The 9,834-nt window shown below is 48.0% G+C and overlaps 1 protein-coding gene across 4 annotated transcripts in view; it reads left to right on the top strand.

The window, feature by feature from the left end:
• The first annotated feature begins 4,254 nt into the window (after positions 1 to 4,254).
• The window catches only part of SH3GL3 (SH3 domain containing GRB2 like 3, endophilin A3), a 223,483-nt gene continuing 217,903 nt past the window's right edge, over positions 4,255 to 9,834 (top strand). Inside the window, exon 1 of one of the 4 annotated variants that reach the window (XM_063925952.1) lies at positions 4,255 to 4,388. Coding sequence is in view for 2 of the 4 variants with exons in the window: in XM_063925950.1 (XP_063782020.1) it covers positions 8,106 to 8,150 (45 nt within the window). In the remaining 2 variants the exon portion in view is untranslated. Of the gene's footprint in view, positions 4,389 to 7,915; positions 8,151 to 9,834 lie in introns of those variants that run through there. The other 3 variants (XM_063925953.1, XM_063925950.1, XM_063925951.1) reach the window with 3 other exon arrangements.

Raw genomic sequence — 9,834 nt, 5'->3', positions numbered from 1 at the left:
TCCACGTAGGAAGATAAGCATCCACATAGGAAGATAAGCATCCACATACTGTAGGAAGAGATGCATTTACATAGGAAGATAAGCATTTACATAGGAAGATAAGCATCCACATAGGAAGAAAAGCATCCACATAGGAAGAAAAGCATCCACATAGGAAGATAAGCATCCACATAGGAAGAAAAGCATCCACATAGGAAGATAAGCATCCACGTAAGAAAATAAGCACCCACGTAGGAAGATAACACATTTTTGGATGAAAGTATCTATGAAGGATATCAGAACCTCCTGTCACGGAATTAATTTTAAAGCTCCTGTACCTATGTGAGGTATAAGACCTTAGTAGAATAAGAAAGTACGCTCTAAAAAACTATACCTTTCATGAATCGTTACTACAATGCAGCGATAGCACTACATGTTGTATCTATTTCAAAACTGTTCTTCTGTATAGTAATATACGAGCAGAGGCTGTTATCATTACACAGAAATTATATGGTGTGTAGAAAGGAACATTGTTCTTCTCTAAGTACCATTCCTAGTCACTTGTTCCATCGTCACTGATCTCCTCTGACTCCTTAGTGGAGTCCCGGGGACAGCATAATGAAACAGCTTTTCCCAGGTATCCCTATTTCCATAGAATATTTCTGTATAAGGTTTTATGTTAAAGCACCAAAGATTCTTACTGCTCACTAGTTACCAGCCCATCCAAATGATGGAACATCATAACATAATGTCAGCGCTGGCGGCTGTGTGCGGCCAAACGGAGCAACACTCGAATTACTCTGTCAGGCTCCATCTAATGGACGCTGGCGTGCAAAACACTTGAATTCCTCCCATAGAAGTGAGGAGCAGTGTTAGACTTTTATTATATAGGATATGAATGCAGCCCCAGGGCTTCACTACAGAAACAGAGCTGTCCCAGGAAAAACGGTTTTGAGGCTCAAGTCTCGGGGGTTCTACTAAAGGAAATGTTATTGCCAGAGCTGGCACTGCTGCTATGTACAGGGAAAGCTAAACACAGTCTACCTGTTCTTGGTTCTACATCGACATGGTCAAAAGGTCAACACGTAAAAGGTTGACAGGCTTACCAGTAGCGGATCTTGCCACGGGCAAGCAGGACTTTTGCCCGGGGCGCCGCCTTCCGGAGGGCGCCGGCCCCATCCGGAGGGCGCCGCACCAGGGCAAGATCCACTGCTGCTGTGCCCCCCGCTGCCCCCCGCTGCCGCTGGCCGATGTGAAGGGAAACTAGAGTTTCCCTTCGTGGAGAGGTCCTTTACTGTGCGGTGCGTGATGATGTCATCACGCACCGCACATTAAAGGACCTCTCCACGAAGGGCTTCACAGCGGCCAGCGGCGGGCACATTTCAGAGCGCTACAGTAGTCTGTACAGGGGGCGTAAATGACCACGCCCCCTGTACGAAGCCACGCCCCCCCCCATTGCCGCCCGGGGCGCGCAAAGCCCCAGAACCGGCCCTGTTAAGATCAACAGGCACAAAAGGTTGACAGGTTAAAACGGTGACAATTCTTGACACTTTTTTTAAAAACGTTTTCATTATTTTCTATCTACGCGGACTACGATTAGGAATAGTAGGATATCCCAAGTGTGGTGAGGAGACGCGGTACACTATTTGGGGTCACATGTGGTTTAACATAGCACATGACCCCCCCCTCTCCAAAAAGTGTCAAGCTTTTTGTGTCGACCATTTCCATGCCGACCTTTTGTACCTGTCGAACTTTTATACTGTCTACCTCTTACATGTCGACCTATTGACCCTGTCGACCTGTTGCATGTCGACCAAATGGAGTTGACCTATTGACTGTCGACCTAATTCTGGCTGACTCAATCATCCACACCTGTTTCCAGGTAGGTTTATTTAGCAACTTAACTGGCTAATATTTAAAAAAATGCTCAAAAATTGTAGGGGTTTTTATGACTGAATTAGGTTAAGAACATTTTACTATTTAAAATCCAACTCGATTTTATTTATAACATTTATTTATTTATTTATTTCAACATTGTAAAATACAGTTTTTTTTTCACATGACCACTGATCATTGGAACATCACGACATCGCTATTTTGTGTTTCCACAGCAGCTGCTGGGTGTTCACAGGGAAAGTAAAAGCTGTCACATTTACATTTCCCCGACGGCTGCTAATCTCTGCAACCATGGGGTGGAGGATGCCGCCAGCAGCAATGGGGTATAGGAATGCCGCCAGGCTGCCCGGTCACCAGTGATCGGCTGCACGGCAGGCACTGGGGGAGGGAACAAGGAAGCAGAGTGGCAGCTGCAGGAAGATCCTCTTCCAGCAGTTGCACAATGCGACCATGTCAGGGAAAGCCCTGCGTGGCTTAGTTGCATGTGATGCGCTGATGTCAAGCAGGGGGTTAATTACAAGTGTAGGCATTCAGGCAGAATTTTAAATAACAGTTTTCAAAGATTGGCTAACTACGTATGCACCACTCGTGTTGATAAGTGCTGATATCATTGCTAGACTATACATTTCAGAGGTTTTTTGATGCCTAATAGTAAATGCACATTTTGTAGGCAAAACAAATGGTTAAAAACAAGGGCCTAAGCCCTAAGCCTATACGACATATACCTGGCATAAACTAGATGCATTTATCTGTGCCGTCCTGTGAACACGGGCATTAATCCGATCAGAACACAGGTGTTAATATGCTATATATTACATGCAGCCTTTTTGAGCATATAATATGTGCAGCTTTTTGGAGCATACATTATTATACCTAATTTGCATGCAGATCGGCATCAGGTGGTTGTGTTCTAAGGCAGGGGCAATTACATCAGAAATGTGCTTTCCTCCATAACAAGCCGTTTTGTTAATTTCAATTTTTTTCCCCTTTACATCCAAGCTTCAGATCCCCACGTTTGTGATCTCTGAACCTCAAATAAGGGTACATACATACACTAATAGACACAGCAAACTTCTTCAGTAGTAGTTATGGTCAGTGCCGTAAATAGACATTTTAGTGCTGTGTGAAGAAACAGTATTGGCGCCCCCCCCATATTTAGAATAGGGCCAGGGTGCATCAAAAATATAGGGGCATGGCTTCATGGGGAAGGGGCATGGCCACAAAATAATACCAATTCTTATTATGCTGCACAGTAGTCTCCATTATTCAAATTACTCAGCACAGTAGCGCCACTTACACACATTACACCAGGTAGAGCCCCTTTTACACATTATGCCAGGTAATGCCCCTTTCACACATTTTACGCCAGGTAGAGCCCCTGTCACACATTACGCCAAGCAGAGTCCCATTTTACACATTACTCCAGGTAGAGCCCCTATCACACATTACTTCGGGTAGTTCCCCCTTTTACACATTACTCCAGGTAGAGTCTCCTTTTACACATTACGGCAGGTAGAGATCCCTTTTACACATTACAGCATGTAGAGTCACCCTTTACACAATATTGCAGGCAGAGCTCCCTTTTACACATTATGGCAGGCACCCTCAGTGCAGATGTGCTGTGTGCAATGCACCGCTGGCACACACCTAGTTACAGCCCTGGTTATGGTATTTTCTTATACATGTGCGTTATACAATACACTTACGGAGATTTAAGGGGCATGAGCCACACCTACATGGATTTTACTTTTGCTGTCATAAAGTGGCTTTTGCCACCTAGCGTCTATTCCACCAACTTCTAACATAGCAACATGTGCTCACCAGCAGCAAAATACAAATTCCTGTTATTATATTTCAAGACATATCTAATTGAACAGGGGCCCATGCCACTTGTGCATGATATGCCTCTTCCCCACTGAGCACCTTACTAACTTTATTGATAGACCCAGGGGCGGAACTGCCGGAGTCAACGGAGTCGGTAGCCGCCGGGCTCCCAGCCCTAAAGGGGGCACCTCCTCCATTGTCCCCCCTGCCGTGCCCTTTCTGCTGTAATAGAGTGACTCAGTGCTCTACTGAGTGCTCTGATCGTTTCCGGGACCCTGGGTAAGGAGATGGAGGGAGACAGTGTGCTGCCGTTCAGAGAGGGTGTCGGATCAGCTGTCACTGTGAGGACAGTGAACGGGAGTACAGGAGAGCCTCAGATAACCAGCAGCAGCAGTGACTGAAAGAAACATGGACGGGGGGTATGTGGGGGGACTGCTGAGCATCGACTACAGTGACTGCAGCAAATAAGTGATTTGCTGCAGCCTCTTGCTGTCGTTGCTCAGCAGTCCCTTGGAGGACCCCCTGTTGCCTGTTGTGCACATCCACCACGTATGTGAGGCTACTAGTCCCAGCAGCATGATGCACCCCAACACAGATAGAAGAAAAGGTCGGAAGGATGGAGGAGCCTGGTGTGCAGATACCCACTGCCCCTGCTCACTGCCCCAACAGGAGGTCGGCACCCTGCAGAGGTAATGACACTTTGTCCTACTGCATATGTGTGCCGTTGCTGCTACTGCTGAGCAGGTCATAAACTACACCCTGTATACTGCAGCACTGATTCAGTGTATAGTATACAGAATATGACCTGCTCATTATGATCTGCCCCCCTTATACTGTGATTCAGTGCTGCAGTATACAGGCAGAGCCATATTTCCCACAAGGCAACCTAGGCGCCGTGTTAGGTCCTCACAAAATCCGTCCCGTCCATAACAAGGCTGTCAGTGTTATTATATACACAGATTATTGTCAGGGGTTTGTTTTTTGTTATTATTATTATTACATTTTATTTATAAGGCGCCACATGTGTTTCGCAGCGCCGTACAAAGGACAGTACAGGGGACAAAACATTGCATTACAGTAAATAAATAACAGAAATAGAGTACAGGTAACAGAGCACCACACATTCTCAAGACATAATACAGCTAAGATGTAAGTATTGAGGGAGTGATCATCGTACTACTAGAGGCTGGTGGCCATAGATGGAGATGAGCCTTTACTAGCAGGATAAAGATGGTCGTTGAGTAGGGGAGAGCTGTGAGTGAAATGTGTTGAGACGAGGGCTTAGATAACAAGAGGAAAGAGGGCCCTGCTCTGAAGAGCTAACAATCTATTGGGGAGGGGCGACAGACAGATGACAAGAGGTGCAGGCAAGTGGGAGGAAGCCTGATGGCAGTATGCAAGCAAAGCTGAGATGTTCACGGCATGAGGCAGGGGGGTGGAGGCGCGGCTTAAGCACTGGGTTATGCATTGGGAGGGTATGCTTTGATGAATAGGTGGGTTTTTAGTGCCCGTTTGAAGCTTTGCAAGGTTGGGGAGAGTCTAATGGAGCGGGGGAGTGCGTTCCACTGAAGGGGTGCAGCACGGGCAAAATCCTGAACTCGTGCATGGGAAGCAGTGACCAGGGCGGTGGAGAGGCGACGGTCATTAGTCGACAGTAGGGGGCGGGAGGGAGTATGAAGGGAAAGGAGGTTGGAGATGTAGGGAGCAGTGGAATTAGAGATGGCCTTGTACGTGAGGGTGAGGAGTTTGAAGAGGATTCTGTAGGGGAATGGGAGCCAGTGTAGATTTTGTTGAAGGGGAGTGGCAGATGTGGTGCGGCGGGAGAGGAAGATAAGACTAGCTGCGGAGTTCAGGACAGATTGGAGGGGAGCAAGCGAGGCCAGTGAGGAGGACATTGCAGTAGTCAAGTCGTGAGATTACCAGTGAGTGGATGATGAGTTCAGTTGCACTCTGGGAGAGATATGGCCTAATACGAGCAATGTTGCGTAGCTGGAAACGACAGGATTGTGCCAGAGCTTGGATGTGGGGTGCAAAGGAGAGGGAGGAGTCAAGAGTGACGCCCAGGCAGAGGAGTTGGAGAACGGGGGAGATGGTGGTGTTGTCAACAATGATGGAGATATTGGTCGGGGGTGTTGCTCTGGATGGGGGGAAGATGATGAGTTCCGTTTTGTCCATGTTGAGCTTTAGAGAGCGTTCAGACATCCAGGAGGAGATTGCAGAGAGGCAGCTGGAAACCTGAGAGAGGACAGAGGGGGACAGATCAGGAGATGAGAGGTAGAGTTATGTGTCATCAGCATAGAGGTGGTATTGAAGGCCAAATAAGTTAATGAGCGCACCCAGGGAAGAGGTATACAGGGAGAACAGAAGGGGTCCAAGGACAGAACCCTGAGGGACACCAACAGGAAGGATGGAAGGGTGTGAGGTGGTGCTGGAGGCAGACACAGAGAAGGAGCGGTTAGTGAGGTAAGAAGAAAACCAGTCAAGGACAGTGCTAGAGAGGCCAGCGTTTTGGAGTGTGCCGAGGAGGAGAGGATGATTTTGTTAAAAGAAAAACCCCGCAGTTCGTGCATGCACAGTCCGCAATCCCCGCGGCCGCACTGTACATGTTGCCTTGTGTCTGAGTGCTGTGAATGAGCACAGGTTTCGTTCCTCCTGTTTATCACGGTTCATCTTCCCGCATCCACCCCGGTAGCTCCCAGGCCGAGCAGTGAGTCTCCCGGAGTATGGTGCGTCAGGCTGTGCACTGTGGTGGGGGAGGGAGAACCCGAGAACAGGCCATGACAATGCTCCTCACCTTCCGGACACTGTGCCCTGGCTCTACTACCCCTGTACCCACTGCCATATCTACCTTTGTGGCCACTGCCATATCTACCTGTGACTCCAATAAAACTGTGCCAACTACTATATACACCCAACTCCACTAACTGTGTGCCTAAAGCCATATCTACCCCAGTGCCCACTGCATATATACCCTTGACTCCACTACCCCTTTATCTGCCGCCATATTTACTCCAGTGCCTATTACATAATCTACCCCTGACTCTACTATCCCTGTGCCCTCTCCCATATATACCCCTGACTCCACTAACCCTGTGCCCACTACTATATATGGTCCCTGACTCCACTAATACGGTGCTCACAATCATATAGGCATCTGGGCAGTATTGGTGGTGCAATAGTTAACATTACTGCCTCACAGCACTGAGGTAATGGTTTCGATTTCAACCACGGCCCTATCTGTGGAGTTTGTATATTCTCCCCGTGCTTGCGTGGGTTCTCTTCGGGTACTCCGGTTTACTCCCACAGTCCAAAAATATACTGGTAGGTTAATTGCTCCCAATAAAAAAAATAACCACAGTGAGTGTATGTACATGGGCAGACTAGAAGTGGTTCTTATCTGTCGTCACATTGTAGGTTTCTTAGGGCAACACCATATGCTCTGGTATTGGTGTTTGCTTAGGGGCTTGGGTTTTGGGGTGTACCAAATGGGTATCTTACCTTGGGCCCCATGAGGTATAAATCCAGCTCTGCGTAGCGTCTAGTTTCCCTTCACAACGGACAGCGGGCCGCGGCAGCAGGGGGCACCACAGCAGCAGCGGATCCTGCCATGGTGCGGCGCCCTCCGGATGGCGCCGGCGCCCCGGGCAAAAGTTCTGCTTGCCCGTGACAAGATCCGCTACTGGTTCCACTGGTGAGTCGTTGGGATATCAGAGCCCATCCCGGCACTCACTGAGAAGTAATGTGACAACATTACTTCATCCCTTGCCCCCTCAGCTGTCCGACTGCTCATGCACCAACGGCCATTGGCATGTGTGCAAGCTGGAGTCATGGGGGGGGGGGGGGGGGGGGGACACCACCATGTATTTTGCCTCCGGCCGTCTGGTATGAACTTACGCCTCTGGATAGACCTAAACCTGCTATCGAGGGATAAACTAATCACAGAATGTACAGCGTTCTAAACAAGGTCTTTTTAATAAATACTTTAACACTATTCAATTCATACACTGGCCGGCAGAGAGTCGCAGCGACTGTGCGGGAAGAGGATCACGAGTCACGACTAGCCTGTGCTGTAGAAGAACACAGATGATATACACTGCTCTATCTCTATCCTCTCCTCTCCCGTCTCAGGCTGTAGAACGCTCACTCACTCACGTCTAACCTCCGCCCATCTAATCTGCATACCTAGGCTCGTCCACTCATGCAGCAGGGGCGTTTCCTCCTAGTGCAAGTGGTCTGGCGATGATAACATTGTCGGGAGGAGCGGCTGCAGCTGGCTGACGTTGCGGGAGAGACTCGCTGTGTGCACAGGCTCACTGACTACCCGCTCCTCTCTGCTGTGTGTATTTATTTACAGGCGATCGCTGCCTGCCAGTGTGCTGGTTGCTGCCCCGCGGGCTGATGACAGGATGTCAGTGGCAGGGCTCAAGAAACAGTTCCATAAAGCCAGTCAGGTAAGGGCTGATTGCTGCTTACTGTACACTAGCATCAGTGCATGTAAACACAATGATGCATCGCGCATTAAATCACAGTAGATGGCTAATTGGTCGTTATACCACTACTACTACTACTACTACTACTACAATCCTACATTCTGGGAACAGTTGTTACAAGAGTATATTTTTTTACTCACTTTGCTTCCACCCTGTGCACAGCTGTGATGCAGAACAAGGTGATCTGTTTATAAAAGGGTAAAATGAATTATCCAGCAAATACTCCTTATTGCACGTTTAATCATCACACTATCTGATATGTTTAATTCTGTATGAATCCTAGGGTGGGCTATCCATTTTCAATGCATAGGATATTACCGGCATATCAATGTAGTCATCAGACCTGCTGGATAATAAATGGTAGTAATTACATAAAGCTTAGTAGAAGTGATTTTAACGATGATGGCAACAATCATTTATAAAAATTAGAATTGTGGCTTATTTGCTGGAGTGTTTGTTTTGTGTGATTGTATTCTTGTTTAACAGCACTGGTTTTTAGGGATGTAAAATGATGATGTCCATTTGCCTGTATCAGTATATAATCGCTGTATGACCAATGAGATGTACAGCGCAGGTTCCTCTACAGGTGGAATATGACGCTCAACTCATAGAAGGATATGCTCTGTATACTAGATAACAAATGATGTGACTTGGCCATGACCCTGTCGCCAGTTAATAAACTGGTTATCCTTTCCGTGTGTGTGTGTGTGTTGTTATTGTCACTGGCTCATGTTCACTTTACATCAGATGTGTTAAGTTTGACACTACTGTAGCTGTGAATCTTAAGTGTCGGACTGGGGCAGGAAGGGCCCACCGGGGGAATGTTGCGGGAGGGTCCCATGTTAAGAGGACTGGCCAGCTGCTACAGCGGTTTGGCTAGCCATTAGATAGTGCATGGTCTGGGCCCTTGATAAATATATATACTAGTAAATACCACTAATACATGTATGATAATGTACCAGATTAATAACAGCAATGCACTGTAGTGAATACACCATAGTCCTGTGCAGTATAAGGTAACCTATGTACCTTACAGTTCAAGTACACAGTCTGGAACCTGATCCCTAGAAGAGGAGGTGGGGGCTCCAGGCAGTAGAGTCCACCGGGTGTTTCCTCTGTACCCCTGTGGGCCAGTCCAACCCTGTATATAATGTATAATTCAAGCCTCCGGCGCGCGCGCACAGTACCTCTAAGGGGCAGACCTACTGGGGGGCAGGGTAATTTTTTAAGTTGAGAATTTTTGTATGGCCCCCGAAGGATTTTATAAATATCCAAATGGCCCTTGGTAGAACAAAGGTTCCCCACCCCTGTTCTAAGGGGATGTAGTTATGATCCCGGCGGTTGGGATCCCAGCCACCAAAATGATGGCAGGGGGCCCAGGACTATTCCCACTCGCGGGTGTCCACGACGCCCATAGAGTGGGAATAGAACCTGTGGCGAGCGCAGCTTCATTGTGCTCGCGCCCCCCCCGTCGGCATTCTGGCGACTGGGATCCCAGGGTCGGTATGCTGACCGCTGGGATCCCGACTGCCGGTCACCCATACTCAACCACTTCTAAGGGATTGTAAAATAATCAGCCATTTATACAGGAGAATGCAGTTGAGTGCCGACTGCTTCACTCGGCGAATCTGCGCGACACTGCCCC

The sequence above is a fragment of the Pseudophryne corroboree genome, chromosome 6 (assembly GCF_028390025.1).
Source record: "Pseudophryne corroboree isolate aPseCor3 chromosome 6, aPseCor3.hap2, whole genome shotgun sequence".
Lineage (NCBI taxonomy): Eukaryota > Metazoa > Chordata > Amphibia > Anura > Myobatrachidae > Pseudophryne > Pseudophryne corroboree.
Note: the sequence above shows the minus strand (reverse complement) of the source record. Positions and strands in the feature narration are given on the sequence as shown.